Source organism: Monodelphis domestica, chromosome 3 (genome assembly GCF_027887165.1).
Source record: "Monodelphis domestica isolate mMonDom1 chromosome 3, mMonDom1.pri, whole genome shotgun sequence".
Taxonomy (NCBI): domain Eukaryota; kingdom Metazoa; phylum Chordata; class Mammalia; order Didelphimorphia; family Didelphidae; genus Monodelphis; species Monodelphis domestica.
In genome coordinates, this window is record NC_077229.1 from 75025780 (window position 1) to 75043211 (window position 17432).

The following is a 17432-nucleotide window of genomic DNA, read 5'->3' on the forward strand; positions in this document are numbered from 1 at the left end:
ACAGATTAATATTAAAATAGTGTTTACTTACTTCAATAGGTACTTACTTAAAATACTTTTTTGCTTCATCATTATTATTTTTACTTTATTTTCTGTCCTAGGATCAATACTAAGCATCATTTCTAAGGCAGAAGAGCAGTAAAGGCTAGGCAATTGGGGTTAAGTGACTCATCCAGGGTCACCCAGCTAATAAGTATGTGTGGCCCCATTTGAACTCAGGGCCGACCATTTCCAGGACTGGCTCTCTACTGAGCCACAGAGTTAGTTACCCCATATCAAATATTTATTGAACACTTAGGTGCCAGGCACAATGTTAGGTGCTCAGGGCTTCAGAAATAAAACAAACCCTATCTTCAAGGAGTTAATCATTTGTAGGAAGAAAACCATGCAAGTGGAGAAGCTCGGATTAAAGCTCGGCAGCAGATACAGGGGGTCCCTTTCCAAATTGCATGGAAACTTTTAATGCTCCATACAAAGTCGTGTTGAAGGGGAGGCCCACAGATACCCCAAAAGTTCAGGAATGGACTTCTCAGGGTGGCTCCCAAGTGAAGGGGCTTTGAAGGAGCCTTTTGGTTCCAGAAGGCAGAGCAGAGAAGGAAGTGCATTTGGGCAACTGCACAGAGGCGCAATGAAGAGTCTCATATTGGGAAACTGCAAGTTTGGTTGGATAATAGAAGAGTTACATGAAACTGTTCTTTATTATTTTTTAATGTTATTTAATTAGATGATTTAGAATATTTTTCCATGGTTACAATGTTCCCCCTTCCCATATCTGATGCACAATTCCACTGGGTTTAACATATGTCATTGATATGAAACTATGCCCCCCCCCCCTTTTTTTAAACTCTTACCTTCTGTCTTGGAGTCATTACTATGTTCCAAGGCAGGAGTGTTAAGGAAGGGCTAGACAATGGAGTTGAAGTGACTTGCCCAGGGTCACACATCTGGGAAGTGTCTGAGGCCACATTTGAACCCAGGACCTCTTATCTCTAGGCCTGGCTCTCAATCCACTGAGCTACCCAGCTGCCCGATATGAAACTATTCTTAAACAGGTTTCTAAATGAGGTGTGAGAATTTTTAAAAAACACCTTTCACTGATTTAATATATTAAAAAATAAATAACTCATCTTCTGTCTTAAAATCCATACTAAGTATCAATTCCAAGACAAAAGAGTTAGTAGTTCCAAGTAGAAGAGTAAGGGCTAGGTAACCAGGGTTTAAACCCTCACCTTCCATCTTAGAATCAATGCTGTGTATTGGTTCCAAGGCAGAAGAGTGGTAAGGGCTAGGCAATGGGGGTCAAGTGACTTGCCCAGGGTCACACAGCTAGGAAGTGTCTGAGGTCAAAATTTGAATCTAGGATCTTCCATCTCCAGGATTAGCTCTTTATCCAATGAGCCATGTAGTTGCCTCTTAAAAAACAAACAAACAAAAAAACATTTAGTGAGCAACTGGGTGGCTCAGTGGATTAAGAGCCAGGCTTGGAGATGGGTTCAAATGTGACCTCAGAGACTTCCTAGCTGGGTGACCCTGGGCAAGTCACTTGACCCCCATTGCCTAGCCTTTACCACTCTTCTGCCTTGGAACCAATACACAGCATTGATTCTAAGATGGAAGGTAAGGATTAAAAAAATGCATTTAATAACATTAATCTGGAAAAGGGTCCATAGCTTCCCCAGGCCAATTGTCAAAGAGGACACAAAAAAGTGAAGCCCTCCCTTGTCTCAGAGCCTGGGTCGGAGCCCTGTTGTTGTGAAGGATTTTAGATGTCGCACAGGGGTTTGCATTTTAAATAAGACAGCTGGAAACTCCTGGAGGAAGCTTCTTGAACAGGGCGCTCAACGCTCAGGATACTTTTAGGAATATCTACTTGGCAGCTATGTGGAGGCTCTTTGGAGAGGGGAAGAGGCTGGAGGCCAATTAGGAGGCAATTGGGGCAGCCCAAGCTAGAGGTAATGAGGTCTTGAATGAATGGAGAAGAGGGGAGCAGTCCATGAGACTTGGCATTTAATTGGATTAAGGGGGAGGGAGATCAAAGAATAACAGATAGTCCTAAGGCTACAAACTTGGGGGGATTGAAAGAACAGTGGCACCTTTCAGAAAAAAAAGTGAGTTCGGAAAAGGGGTTTTATTTTGGAGGAAAAACCTTGTTTTGGAACAGCGGATGCCTGCAGGCCATCGAGATAGAGGTATAGAGCAAGTCAGTCTGGTGACATGGGACGTGAGCTCAGGAGGTGAGGGATGGATTTGCCCATCTGGTATTTTTCTGAATAGAAATGTCGGCTGAATTTACAGAAGTTGATGAGGTCACCAAATGAGGAAGTGTAGACACAGAAGATGACCTGGAGCAGATTTGGGGGAACAGCCACAATCAGGGAATGGAATATGGATCCTGCCAAGGAGCCTGAGAAGGGTTTGTTGGATGGTCAGGAGAACCAGAAGACCAGGGAGGACAAGGGAATCTATGAGGAGGGAGGGTCCAACAACCCCCTAAGCCACTGTGAGGTCAAAGGATGGGGAATGAGAAAAGACCATTGGAGACATTGGTGAATGCTTTCACTTGCGTGGGTGCAGGCTGAGTGTAAATAGCTTTTTCAAGGAGTATATTGGCCATAAAAGGGGGATTAAGGGGATGGCAGAGCTAAGTGAGTAGTTTTTGTTTTTTAAGGATGAGGGAGAACACTGGTCAAGTTTTTAGAGAGATGGGAAGGGAGACTGATGAAAAGAGAAAAAAGGTACTGAACAGGGTGGGGGGAAACTAGTTTAAGAAGGCAGCAGGAGGGGAGAAGCATTTATTTATTAAAACCATTACTTTTGGTCCTAGTGACAGCTCTAAGACCAGAAGACAATGTTAAGTGACTTGTCTAGGGTAACACATTTAGGAAGGTCCATCTCAATCCTATCCAATGTGCAACTTAGCTGCCCCTTGGGAACAAGCATTTATTAAGCACCCATCATGTGCCAGGCACCTGGCTAAATGCTTTAGAACTATTGTGTCAGTTACGCCTTCAAATATCTCTGGGATGTATGTGTTATTTGGGAGATAACAGATGGGGAAGGGAGGGAAAGGGATAAACATTTATATAATGCTTGCTATAAACCAGGCCCTGTGTTAAACACTTTTTGCTTTTGCAAATATCCCATTTCATCCTCTCACGATGAGGGATGCTTTTATTATCCCCATTTCACAGTTGGGGAAACTGAGCCAAATTGAGGTGTCCTAACTTGCTCAGGGGACCCAGTGTCCGAGGGTGGTTTGAACTCGGGTCATCCTGACTTTACCAGCTGCATTTGAGAGAGTGGAGAAGGGAAAATGGGATGAAGGATGCAAGTAGAGGAATTGGTCTCAGCAGGGCGGTTCCCCTTTCCTGCAAGCCTGGAGCAAATGGGAAAGAATGGGGCATCTATTGAAGAGATTAAAGAAGGTGCTTACAATTTTCTCAGTGAAGTCTGAGTGGTCTTTAGTTAAGAGGAGTAGGGGTAGGTGTCTTGAAGATAGAAGTAAAGGTTTAGAACGGTACTTTCTATGGGAATTAGAATGGGGGAACCAGCAAAGACCAGAAGACTTGGGGTACAGCAGTGATTAGAAATCACACATTTGCATGGGTCCCAGACTGAACAGTTGTGTGACTTCCTTCAATTCCTGAAGCAGAAATGGAAAAAAGAAAATGGTCAACTTATTCAATGTAGGGGTAGGACTGAGAAAGATGGGGAGGTGGGAAATGAGAGACAGGTAGCAAGGGTAGGGAGTTTTCCTACAGACAGTAACTGAAATGTGGGAAATTTTTTTTTAACTTGTACCTTCTGTCTTAGAATCAATGCTGTGTATTGGCTCCAAGGCAGAACAGTGGTAAGGGCTAGGCATTGAGGGCTAAGTGACTTGCCCAGGGTCACACAGCTGGAAGTGTCCACATTTGAACCTAGGACCCCCCATCTCTAGGCCTGGCTCTCAATCCACTGAGCTACCCAGCTGCCCCTTTGAAATGTGGGAATTTAGGGAGGAGGAAGAAGGAGCTTCCTGGAAAAAGACAGTTAACTTCCTCCTCTTACTGACAATAGGAGTAGAGCTACAAATCTCTACTTCTTGAAGTTTGGAAATCATAGCAGGAAGAGACCTCAGACTAACTCCTTCCTTTTACAGATAAAGAAACTGAGGCTCAGAAAGGGAAATGATTTGCCCAGGGTCACTTAGATAGTAAATGACAGAACTAGGATTTGGATGCAAGTCATCTAAAAAAAAAGTTATAAAGGGAACACCCCCCCAACAGTGTCACACATTGTCATGTTTTGATTCCATATAGCCTACACTTCCAAATTCCTCTCTCCTCCTTTCCTTGCTCAGAAAGCCATCCTTTATAACTTTATATATGTGTATATATATACATAACTTTATAACCTTTATAACAAAAAATAAAAAAGAAAGGAAAAAAACACCATGCAGCAAAACTAACCAATGTATCAGCCAAGTCTGACAATCTTTCAGCATTCCAGACATGGTCCTCTAGATCTGGGAGAAGGGAGGGAAGAACATTTTGCATCTCTTCTTCAGGACCAAATTTTATTACAATGATGCAACATCCAAGTTTGATTTATTTCTGGTTGTTCTTTCCATTATCACTGTTGCAAGTCATTGTATAGATGGTTTTCCAGGTTCTGGCCGCTTCACTTTGCATCAGCTCATGTAACTCTTCCTAGGTTTCCCAGGAGTCTTCATATTGTTTCCTACGCTGTAGCAACATTCCATTCCATTCTAGTAACACAATTTGCTCATAGCTGTTTCTCAATCCATGGGCATGCTTTTATTTTTTTAAAACCCTTCTGTCTTGGGATCAATTCTAAGGCAGAAGAGTGGCGAGGGCTAGGCAATGAGGGTTCACACAGCAAGGAAGTATCTGTGGCTAATTTTGAGGCCAAGACCTCCTTGCTCCAGGTCTGGTGCCTTATCTACTGTGCTACCTAGTTGCCCCTCATCCGCTTTGTTCTTATGTCTTTGCTACAATGAAGTATTTTGGTGTATATGGAACTTATGGGTTCCATCTGGATCTCAGGTTTTCAGATATGAACCTAGGACCTCCTTTCTCTAGGACGGGCTCCCAATCCATTGACTGAGCCACCTAGCTGTCCCTACAAAATTCCCTCTTTTTTTTAAAATTTTCATTTCATACATGGTTCTTTGGTTACAAAAATCATTTTCTTTTCCTCCCTCCCCTTCCCCAACCCCTCCCATAGCCAATGCGCAGTTTGACTGGGTATTGCATGTATTCTGGATCAGAACCTCTTTCCATGTTGTTGGTATTTGCAATAGGATGTTCATTTAGAGTCTACATCCCCATTCAAAATTCCCCTTCTAACAAAACTTCAAAAAGTAATTTTTAGAAAGGTTGAGAAAAATTTCTCCTATTCATCTTCCAGTAGCCTCCAATACTGTGAGATAATAAAAAGTGTCCTAGATTTGGAGTCGTGTGTGACCTTGGGCAAGTCATTTCTATTTGAATTGTTTCCTCTTATAAAAAATGAGAGAGAGAGACAGAGACAGAGACAGAGAGGAGAAAGAGAGAGGGAGAGAGAGACAGACAGAGAGGGAGAGAAAGAGAGGAGACAGAGAGAGAGAGACAGAGAGGGAGAGAGAGAGAGAGAGAAAGAGAGAGACAGAGACAGAGAGGAGAGAGAGAAAGAGAGAGACAGAGACAGAGAGGAGAGAGAGAGAGAGAGAGAGAGAGAGAAAGAGAGAGACAGAGAGGAGAAAGAGAGAGAGGGAGAGAGAGAGAGAGAGAGAGAGAGAGAGAGAGAGAGAGAGAGAGAGAGAGAGAGAGAGAGAGAGAGAGAGAGAGAGAGAGGGAGAGAAAGAGAGGAGACAGAGAGAGAGAGACAGAGAGGGAGAGAGAGAGAAAGAGACAGAGACAGAGAGGAGAGAGAGAGAGAGAGAGAGAGAGAGAGAGAGGGGGGGGGGGGGGGGGAGGGAGAGGGAGAGGGAGAGGGAGAGAGGGAGAGAGAGAGAGAAAGAGAGTTCTCTTCCAGCTCCAAATTGGACAGCTGTATCACTGCATAGCTAGCTGGGGGACAGGGTAGGGCATGTGGCCTGGGTACAGAACAAAGTTGAAACAGAACCAGACAGTCTCCTGGCTTCATCTGTTGCCCCACCAGGGCTCCTTGGCTTCTCCTCCTGTAGCGCTTGGGAGGAACTTGACCACAGCTGGGTAGCTTGCTACATGCTCAAATCCCCATGCATTGTAAGCACAAACCAATCCAAGACCAGCCTCCAAGGGGACACAAGGGATTTTTTTAAGTACAAGGTAGAACCTTTATTACAACTTTTTTTTTTTTAATTTTCATTCATAGGTATACAACATCTGAGAGACAGATATGGAGGAGGGGAAGGGAAAGGGATATTATTATAAAATGTCACATTTATTGCTACATTACTGTTATATACAAGACAGTTCTCAAAATCTACTTAAAAAAGTTAGGATTATTTAAAAATTCCAAATAATCCAGCCAGCTGTTTTGACACTTGTATAAAATTACTTTTTTTAAAAATGAAAAACAAAACGAAAACCAGTCATCTTGAGGCACTCAGAGACACAATTTCCCCCTAATTGTGAATTCCCCTCCCCCCATCCCACCCCAATAATTTTTTCTTTTTGCTGGGTTAGAAATTTATATATATGTATATGTGCATGTGTGTGCATATATATGTATACACATACACACATATATATGCATATGCACGCACATATATATTGTATAGTTCAAAACTATGTGTTATCTGATTTAAGACAAGGTTCCTCAGTCATGAAGCACATTTGGATTTACAGGCAACATCAACACCACAACTGGGGCCCAAAGAGGACGCCAAACAGAACAAAAATACATGCTCCCCCGCCCCAACCAAAGATTTTTTGGGGGAAAAACCCCAAACAAAACCAAAGAAGAAACACCACTGGTTTCTCATTCTTCCTCCCCGTTTTTTTTTCTCCTTGGGACCTGGGGCTCCTGAGAATTCATAGGCTGAGTGACTAGAGGGGAAAAAAGCGTGTGTGTGTGGGGAAGTTTTTTGTTCACTGCCTTTTGAGGGAGGGAGGAGGGAGGAAGGGAAAGAGGTAGGACCTGAAGGAAGATTCTCCATTTTGTCCTAACCCACAGGGGAAAAAAAAAAAAGAGGCCAAGCAGTGTTGAGGGCAGCCCCTCATAGCTGGTGGGCAAAGGGAATCTGCTTTCTCTGAGGGGTGGAATTCAGATTAAGAGACTGGCAGATGGATGGCATTTTCTCTGGCCCCATGCTAGGAGCCCCTTGTTCTAGCTCCATGAAAGTAGAAGAGATGCCAGCATCTCCCTGCTTCTCAAGACCACACGTGGCAAGTGGATGACTGTTCCTCTCCTCTCCATGCCCCACACCAAGACTTTTAACTCCTTTTCCAGTTTAGCCCCAAATAGTTCCCCTATAGAGACAAGCTCAGGCTCTCCTCTGAGGGCCAGCCAAAAAGCCCACCCAAAGGACACCAGATCCCCAGGGAATTTCTTGCTTATTTCTACCTGTGTCCAAGCATCATTTTCTTCATTTTAGAATGACGGGCCTCCCCTATTTCACATTTCTACCTCTAGGTGGACTGGCCCATAATCCCTTGAGCACCCCTGGGGCTTAAGGACTGGCCCATGGCTAACTGACCACAAAGCAAGGCATTCCTCAGCTTCAGGAATCAAGCTAAAGATGGACTGTTGGTTCCTATCTTAGGTAGTAACTTCGTTCTATGCCTGGGCTTCTCTGTGAGGTCCGAAGGGGTCAAGAGGGATGGGTTTCTGCATTAATTCTTGGCTCACAGAGGCAGCTGGCCATCTCAGACCAGAGTTCCTAAAAGTAGAGGGCAAGAGCTGGCCTTTTCCTCTTTCTTAGAACAGGCCCAACCTCCTTCTCCCTTCCTGACCATGGGACAGCTAGGACGTCCTTCCAGGCCACGTGTACGTGTGCCTCCTCTTGATCCTGAGAATGAATGAAAGAAGGGATGGAAGAGGCTCTTCTTTTACCGGAAACAACAGGGACAGCCACCCTGCACTGGCCACAGGGGACACGTTTGCTAAGAGATCTGAGTGACTTCTAGCAGGGGAAGGTATAATACCTGCTAACAAGTCACAGCACAGACCCAGCAAGAGCCCGGGTGTCGTTGTTTCCCCTTTAGCAGGAAGACCCTATCCAGGGGCAGATGTCACAGAGGACCTAGAAGGGCCAGAGGGCCATCTCTTTGGCCTCGATCAGCTACGAGGCCAGAGAACAGCATCACTTGTTTCTTGATGCAGAAAGCAAAGCTCCAATCGAGGAGCCAGAGCATGCCTGGGACGTTGGGGTAACCGTCATCCTGCTTCTCTTCTTTTGGGGTGGGGGTGGAGGAGACGAGGACCAGTTGCTTGTGTCCCTGGATATGGGGGGAATGAGGGGCCCGAGTGCATCCTTTGGTGTCTCTATTAGGTGTTTTCAGTAGAGGTGAGAGACGGAGTCTGCCCATGCAGGTGAGCTCCACCTGGGGCTAGCTAGAGCCTTGGCAAGGGCTCATTCTTCATGCAGGGGGATTTCCCAAGATTCCTCTCTCCCCAACCCAGGAGTCTCTAAGTTTGCCTTTGTCAGGAAGGCTGTAATAATGAACTGCTTATGTGGATACGCCCCCTACATGTCTGCCTCATGGAACCCAAGCTCTTTCTGGACGGGAGAGGGGCAGCGGGGAGAATATCCTGCCAGCACTCTTGTGAGACTAGAGGGAGGGCAGGCAAGGGTGTGTACGGAGGGAATGTCCATTGCTGATGAGAGATTCCCAGTAAAGCTTTCTGACACTGGGGGCCGGGGGCAAGGGGTAAGAATCCTAGGATGTGAAGATTTCTAGCCAGGAAATCAAGCCCGAACCTAACTGCCCTCTGTCAGGAACAAGGGGCCGAGTATCTCTGGGGCAGGGGTACCACGCGGCTTCCTGAGTCGCCATCTTGTCCTTTTCACCCCTCCCCCCATGACGCCCGGTCACCCTCTTGCCTCATCTGTGTCTAAGTCCCCACGAAGGGTCCTTTCCGGCAGGTCAAAGTCTCCTTTCCTGCGGACACAGGCAGTCACGGACCTAGGATTTCACCCATTGGGGAAGCTCCCTTTGCCAATGAAAGTTGCCATCTTTTTTGGTAACGTAAGTCTCAGAACCCAACATGAAACTGGCTGAAATGGCCTCTGGATTAAGACTGGACCTATGACTGGTTTAGGGAACTCCCAGATGAGGAAAGCACTACTGGTGCAGGCAGGTACGTACCTTTCCTGCACCGTGGGCAGAGTTGCCTAAAAGTAACTTGCCTTGGGACACGCCAGCCAGGATGGGTCAGAGGTGGGAGAGAGGCAGCTGGGTGTAGTAGAGAGATGGAGGACTACGCCACGTATGCTTTTTGGTGGGAAAGGGAGGAGGGAGAGAGAAAAAGCAGCAATGTTTGTGGTTCCCCCCTCCCAGCCCTATCGAGTCCTGAAAAATAAACTCCTACACCAAGAACCAGGGAATGGGAAGCCTCAGGAAGCTCGGCCTCTGGAAATCTGAGGAAGGGAATACGGAGAGAAAAGAAACCACCCCCCTCTGTCCACTTCCTCCCAATCTGAGGTGGCTCAGAGCAACAAGGTGTGTTCAGTCCATGAACTTTATATGGAAAATATATGTGAGACATCGGGAACACAAGACTTGGACAGCTGGGGTGGGAGGAGAGAGCAGAAGGGAGCCTCAGAACAGATTTTAAAAAATAACAACACAGGAAAAAGTCCCCTAAATAAAACCACTAAAAAAAAAATATCAAGCCCAAACAGGAAAAAAACAAGATGAAACTGAGAAATACCCACACGGCTCCATTCACACTGAGCGGCTTCCCAAGGAGTCAACCTTGCTTTTTAACCCAGTCTCTTTTTAATACAACTTTTAATAATCTGGTTGATCGTAGAGAGGCAACATTTAACTATAGAAACAGCAGCAGAAAAGCATGGGACACAAGACTTGTTTTTTTTATACAAAAAAATTTGTCGCTTACAAAACATACGCAAAAGAAGCTTAAAAAAAAATCCCAAAGGTATCGCTATTTTCTTCTACATAAAAAATCTCATAACTAATGTTCTTTTATTCTCCTTAAAAAAAAAAACAGCAAACAGAAATATTAGGCTTAGGCACGATTTGCTGCTGGCTGTTTGTGAACAAGCCAAGTTTAACACAGCGTCTTCCCCTTCTTAACTGAGTGATATGTATTGACTCTTCCATTCTTTATACTTAAGGCAATTTTTTTGACGAAGTGTTTATTTTCTTTCCTTCTTTCCTTTCCCCCCTTTCTTTAAACAAAAAAAAAGAAAAAAAAAGAAAACAACAACAACAAAAAAAATCAAAAACCAAAACATTGCTCCTTACGGCGTGTGCCAGAGTCTTCCATCTTGGGGCAGACGTCGGCGGGAGAAGGGCCAGGATTTTCCATTTTAGGAAGATGGGTCGAGTCACAAGGCTTTCTGGGGTGGTGGACCTGGGAGAGAAGGAAAGCGCCAAAGAGCCCAGTGAGACAGGGCATGTTGCGATGCCCAAATAACAAAGGTAAGTCCTAGCACTGGGGAGATCTTTACAACATAGCAGTGAAGAGGGTGCTAAAAGGCAAATTTAGATTCCACATCAGGAAATTTCTCCACAACACACGGAATGGATCAGCTTGGGAGGTGGCAAATCCCACCCTTCCTCGAAGGTCTGTGAGCCAAGGCTGGATGGCTACTGGTTAGGATTATGCAGAAAGGACTCTTGTCAAGTTATCGCTGGGGCCTGTCCATACTGGGATTCTGGGGTCCTTAAGAATGTGGAGTGTCGGGGGCAGCTGGGTAGCTCAGTGGATTGAGAGCTAGCCCTAGAGACGGGAGGTCCTAGGTTCAAATCTGGCCTCAGACACTTCCCAGCTGTGTGACCCTGGGCAAGTCACTTGACCCCCTTGTCTAGCCCTTACCACTCTTCTGCCTTGGAGCCAATACACAGTATTGACTCCAAGACGGAAGGTAAGGGTTTAAAAAAAAAAAGAATGTGGAGTGTCAGGGCTGGGAAGGGCCTCAGAAGAAGAGAGGCAGTGTGGTGATACATCCAGAGGGAGAGGACCTCAGCCTGCAACCCTTACCTCCCTGGGTCTCACTTTCCTCGTCTGTAAAATTGGGAGGGAGGAAGCCTAGAGGACCTCTGGGATCCCTTCCAGCTTTAGAGCTAGGGTCCCATGATATATATGGAGAAGGTACCCCAGAGGTCCTGACCACAAACAACCTCTACTGGAGAAATTTAATAAGCAAAAGGCATTTTTGAGCTTCCATTCCATATCCCTAGTTTCTTTCATTCTTTAAAAAAAATCTCACTTTCCATCTTAGAATCAATGCTATCAGTTCCAAGGTAGAAGAGTGGTCAGGGCTAGGCAATGGGGGTTAAGTGACTTGCCCAGGGTCACACAACTAGGAAGTGTCTGAAGCCAGATTGGAACCCGGCATCTTCCATCTCTAGCTCTATTGAGTCACCTGGGTGCACCTCGTATAGCATCTTTAGAGCTTATGTGCCCCAACCCTCTTGGCTCCAGCCTTTTGTGTGAGGCCGATTTCTCCTCCCAGAGAATGATTCAGGAGGGCAGGATGATGGATGCCTCTGGGAAGGAGTGATGGGGTAGGGGTGGGTGTATTGGGACAGAGATGACTTTGCTTTGGCCCCAGACCAAGAGCTGGCTATGTCGTGGGCAACAGCAACAAAGAAAAGCCCAACAGGTTTCCATTGCTCAACTTCTGCTGGGGTTGATTCTGATAAATGAGAGGTCATAAATTGAGAACAGAGAGGGAAGAGAGGCATGTGAGCACACACAGATCTTTGACTCAGTAAGAAAAACTTCCTAAAAATAGGAGCTGTCCAAGTAGGCAGGCTGAACTGGAGGCAGTGTTTGACCATCACTGAAGGTCAAGTAGAATTAGCAGGAGCACTTGTCTGGGATATAAAGATGACTAGGTGGTGCGATGGAGAGACCCAAGTCTGCATCTGGCCTTAGACACTTGTTAGCTGTGTGAATCACCTGACCCTGTTTGCCTCAGTTTCCTCATCTATAAAATGAGCCGGAGAAGGAAATGGCAGCCTCTTCCAGTATCTCTGCCAAGAAAACCCCAAACGGGGTCACAAAAAGTTGGATACAACCGAACAACAAGTACTCATCCTTCTGTTTACTCCCACTAGATCTATGCGGGGCTGACAGAGAACTGTTGATGCTACTGAAACATAAGTGAAGTATCATGTTTGGTGAGAGAGAGAAATAGATAAGAGACGGGAGAGAGCGAGAGAGATGGTGGGGGGGAAGAGAGAGGGAGAGAGAGAGAGGGGGGGGGAGAGAGAGAGAGAGAGAGAGAGAGACAGAGAGAGAGAGAAGAGAGAGAGAGAAAAGAGAGGGAGGGAGGGAGGGGGGGGAAGGAGAGGGAGAGAGAGAGAGGGGGGGGGAGAGAGAGAGAGAGAGAGAGACAGAGAGAGAGAGAAGAGAGAGAGAGAAAAGAGAGGGAGGGAGGGAGGGGGGGGAAGGAGAGGGAGAGAGAGAGAGGGGGGGGGAGAGAGAGAGAGAGAGAGGGAGGGAGAGAGAGAGACAGAGAGACAGAGAGAGAGAGAGAGAGAGAGAGAGAGGAGAGAGGGAGAGAGAGGGAGAGGGGAGAGAGAGAGAGGGAGGAAAAGAGAGAGAGGAGAGAGGGAGAGAGAGAGAGAGAGGAGAGAGAGGGAGAGAGAGGGAGAGGGGAGAGAGAGGGAGGGAGGGAAAGAGAGAGAGGAGAGAGGGAGAGAGAGAGACACACACACACACACAGAGACACAGAGAGAGAGAGAGAGAGATGGAGAGACAGAGAGAGAAAGAGAGACAGAGAGGGAGAGAGAGACGGAGAGAGAGGGAGAGAGGGAGAGATGGAGAGAGAGAGACAGAGAGACAGAGAGAGAGACAGACCCCGAGTTTGAGTCCTGGCTTTGGTGATTTACCAGAGGGGAGTTCACTAGGTGGATCCCTTCTCTCCACAAGCCTCTCAGTTTTCTCATTTAGAAAATATAGGCTAGAAAACTTGTATTTCCTCCTGCCTAGGAGAGCAACTGGTCGACTGGAAAGTGCTTCAGATACGGGGTGGTCGCCACTGTGATTCGGGGCAAGGACAGCCCAGCCTAGCTCAGGAGACGGATTCTAGTACTGAAGTTGACCAGGGTGAGGTCTGATTCCATTCATTCTTCCTGTAAATTAAAGTCCTCTCCTTTTACTCAATCCATAGGGAACAAGAGGGATGGCTCTTAGGGAGGAGTCTCATGAGTCATTTTGGGGGTGGCAAGCAAACGGTAGTGAATTATGACGAGAAAATTGGGGGGCTTCGGAGGAGGAAGCCCTGGGGTATCTGCCATCTCATCCAGCAGCTGACCAAACAAATAAGCTGTTCCATGCCTGCGGGAAGAGCGACACGGCCCAGCACTGGCTGCAGGCTGTTGCTCCAAGGGGCTGGGTGCCACTCTACATACCACAAGCATGTGTAAGGCCCAGGTGCTCTCCGGAGCCATGTTTTCAAATGATGGCGTGTTGTCCCTCACCCCACATACTGTTCTCGATGATCCACACAGTGGCTGCCACAGATAATCCCAAATACCCAATGACCCCAAACTAATGGTTTGGGTTCATACAAAGTCAGCTCTGGAGGGGCTGTGGGAGGTTTTCTAGTCCAACCCCTTCACTTTAATGATGGATGAACCAAAGCTGAGAAAAGTTACATGGCCGGCTCAGGGCATTAAGTGACTGAGCCAAGACTCAAACTCAACACCCGGGGACTCCAGATCCAGCATTCCCTTTTAATGGACTGTGTTGTTTCTAGGAACCAGAATTTATCCATGTGAATAAGAGAGCCAGGACAGCAACACCTAGGTGGTGCAATGGAGAGAGAGTCAGGTCTGAAGATAGAGGAGGTCCTGGGTTCAAATCGGGCCTCAGCTTAACTCCTATTGCCTAGCCCTTAGTGCTCTTCTGTCTTAGAAGTAATATGAAGACAGAAGGTAAGGGAGGAAGGAAGGAATAAAGGGCCAGGACACAATTTAGAGACAAGATCAAATAAAGTCAGGTTTTTAAAAGAAATAAAATAAAGGTTTCTTGAGGGCAAAGACTACCTCCCTTCTATCTCGGTATCTTTAGCACCCAGCACTGTACTTGGTATATAGAGGGCACTTAATAAATGCTGGTTTGTTGACAAATTATATTCCTTTGCCTCAGTATCAGGAACTACTGAACATAGCCTAATGTTTACTGGATGGCCCAGAAATCACACAAATAACAATAATCAATAATAATCGGCGGTGCTTCCATAGTGCTTTAAAATTTGCCTAGAGCTTTACAAACATCTCATTTGTTCCTCACACTACCCCTGGGAGGTCAGCACCATTATTGCCCCCGTTTTGCTGAGAAGCAAGGTAAGAGAAATGACCTGCCAATGGCACCCAGCTAGTATCTAAGGCCAAATGTGAACTTAGGAGGGAGGCCTTCCTCTCATGACTTCCTGAGGCAGCACCTTCTACTTCTGGATAATTCCAATTTTACACTGACCATCCACCTAAATTCATTTCTAGACTTTTTTCAGACAAACTGATAACCTCGTCCCTCTTCCTATTACTTGAGAAGCTGATTTGTGTGTACTTAAGTGTACGGCTTCACATTTATCTCAGTAGAAATCCCATCCCAGCAGATTCAGGCCGATGTTCCAGCCTTTTTGGGGTTCCTGACCCCAGTAGCCAGTGTGTCCACTCTTAGCCATCTCACGTGGTGGCGATCTAAAAAAATGATCTAAATAAATCTAAATAAAAAATCCAAAAAACCCTAAATAATCCAAAAGATGGCTAACTCCACAAATTGGATGTCACCCACGGGGTGACACACTCCACAGCCAACTGTAGAGCTTCTCCAAACTGTGTGGAAGCTCAGGGTACAAGGCTGGGTCCAGTGGTCTTTAGGAGCAAGGGTAGGCACCGTACCTTTACATATGTCCAACGGGGTTATGACCATCGCCCAGGCCCGGATGAGCAGCTGAAAGTGTCATCTGAGGATCACCGACCACTCCAGACACTTTCTCTTCTTCCCGACGCTTCAAGCAGGCGGCTTTGGGGTTCAGATTGCGCTCTGTTGAGAAAGGGGGGCAAGAAGACAAACCCAATGGGTAGACGTCTGATGGGGAAGACATCTGTGGTGACAAGAGAGCCAGATGGGTAAAGATGGGGGAAAGTGAGAACAGGACAGAGTAAGCCAGAGACAAGACAGGGTTGGGGGCTCTCCCTCCAGAGGAGAGGGAGGGAAGGAAGGAAAAAGAATGAATCTAAACAAACCCCGGACGGACACACAGACACCTCCCCACTCCCTCCCAAAGAGAAATTAACCTTCAGGGGGAAGGAGATGGAAGTGATTCTTGGTACTGTATTCGGAATCATAGACCTGGACCAGGAACCTCAGAGATCCCCTAATCTAACCCTCTCATTTTTTTTTAACCCTTAACTTCTGTCTTAGAATCAGTGCTAAGTATCCATTCCAAAACAGAAAAGAGGTAAGAGCTGGACAACTGGGATTAAATGACTTGTCCAGTCACAGAGGTAGGAAGTGTCAGAGGACCAATTTAAATCTAGGTCTTCTGGGTCTGGCCCTCTATACACTGAGCCCCTTACTCACTCTCAACCCTCTCATTTTCAAGAAAAGTGCACAAAAGGAAGGAGGTTTGCCTAAAGACACACAGGGAGCAAAGAGCAGACAGAGCTGAGATTCATTTACTTCCACCGTATTATGTGGCGTGCCACAGCCTGGTGATGTCTCAGGGTTGAGGAAAGTGCCACAAGCTACTCTAGCCACCCCTCAGAAGACCCTACAGAGGCAGTTGGTCTGAGGTCGCTCACGGTTCCACTCAGTCCCCATCAGGATCAAGGCTGTCCCATTTGGGAATCCACTTAGAAGGATCCGGTGTGCTGGCCTGCCTCCGGGGGAGAGTGGGAGATGGAGAGGCCAGGCTCTACAAGGGCTGGCCACCTTTTATTAAGCACCCCGACTCTTATGTGAAGGGTGCCTCAGGGGATGGAGCGTGAGCATTGGAAATCTGGCTTCAGACATTAGACACTTAAACCTTTTATGCCTCAGTTTTCTCATCTATTAAATGAGCTGGAGAAGGAAATAGCAAACCATGATACTTTCTTTGGGTAAGAAAGCCCCAAATGGGGTCACACCAAGAGTGAGATGTGTCTGAAAGGAATAATAATTCTGTAAAGACACAAATGTAGCCAGATACTCACCGGGTGACAAAGGGAAAAAAAAGCCAACCCCTTGACCTCAAGGAGCTGACATTTCTACCAGGGAGGGGGTACATACACAGACAAGAAAGAGATACATACGGTAGGGAGAGAAGGGAGCTGTGAGGATATGAGTGAAGGGAGAGCAAACATGATAGCAGCGAGGGAATCAGAGGAGGCTTCAGGGAGGAGGAAATGAAGGACTTCCTACAAGGAATCTGACACTAGGAGGGACTACCTCCAGTTACAGCCTGCCAGAATGTACGATGGGCCTCCAGATACTTCCTAGATGTGTGACCCTGGGCAAGTGACTTAAACCTCGTTACCCAAGCCCTTATTGCTCTTCTGCCTTGGAATTGACTTAAGTTTATTAATTCTAAGATGGAAGGTAAGGGTTTAAAAAAGAAAAAGGCATGCATGGAGGTGGGAGGGCAAAGGACCTTTGTGCAAGAGCTAGCAGTGACCTCAAGCATGGCTCATCTCGTCTGGCCCTCCCAACCTTTGATGGATGAGGAAACTCATAGAAGGACAGAGCCTGGTTCAAGGACACACAGGCAGAGAGCTAGGAGGTCTTAACATGCTTTGACAAGAATACAAAAGAGCACACCAAGTGAAGAGAAAGCTAGAAATGTCATTTGGAACAAGGCCAAGGAGACCTAAAATTTTCATTTTATTCTAGATGCAATAGGAAAGGACCAGTTTGGGGGACAGAAAAGGTGTACGTAGACCTGTCGATGCCTTAGAAAGAGAGTCAAAGATGCCGCTGAGATTTCAAATGGGGACACCAGCTGCCTAACTCTTCCTGAAACAAGCCACTTCCAGCTCCGGCCTCTGGACTTTTCATTGACTGGCTCTTCTTCCATCTCCTTATTTTCCTTAAATCCCAGGTGTGTGAACCCCAGGCAAGTCACTTAAACCCAACTCATAGCCTGGCCTTAGCGGCTCTTCTGTCTTAGAATCAATACTAAGGGTGGCAGCTGGGTGACTCCGTGGGTAGAACACCAGGCCTAGAGATGGGAGGTCCTGGGTTCAAATTGGAACTCACGACACTTGCCTGTGTGACCCCGGGGAAGTCACTTAAGATCTTAACCCCCATTGCCTAGCCCTTATCTCTTCTATCTTGGA

General features: G+C 46.5%; 1 protein-coding gene across 6 annotated transcripts in view; it reads right to left on the minus strand.

Annotated features, from left to right (window-relative positions):
* Positions 1–9888: 9888 nt before the first annotated feature.
* TCF3 (transcription factor 3) overlaps positions 9889–17432 on the minus strand; it is a 107390-nt gene continuing 99846 nt past the window's right edge. For all 6 annotated transcript variants that reach the window (XM_056822184.1, XM_056822188.1, XM_056822185.1 and 3 more), the window contains exons 19-20: positions 15015–15159; positions 9889–10509 (exon numbers count right to left, since the gene is read on the minus strand). In XM_056822184.1, coding sequence (XP_056678162.1) covers positions 15017–15159 — 143 coding nt within the window. In that variant the 3' untranslated portion in view covers positions 9889–10509; positions 15015–15016. The remainder of the gene's footprint in view (positions 10510–15014; positions 15160–17432) is intronic.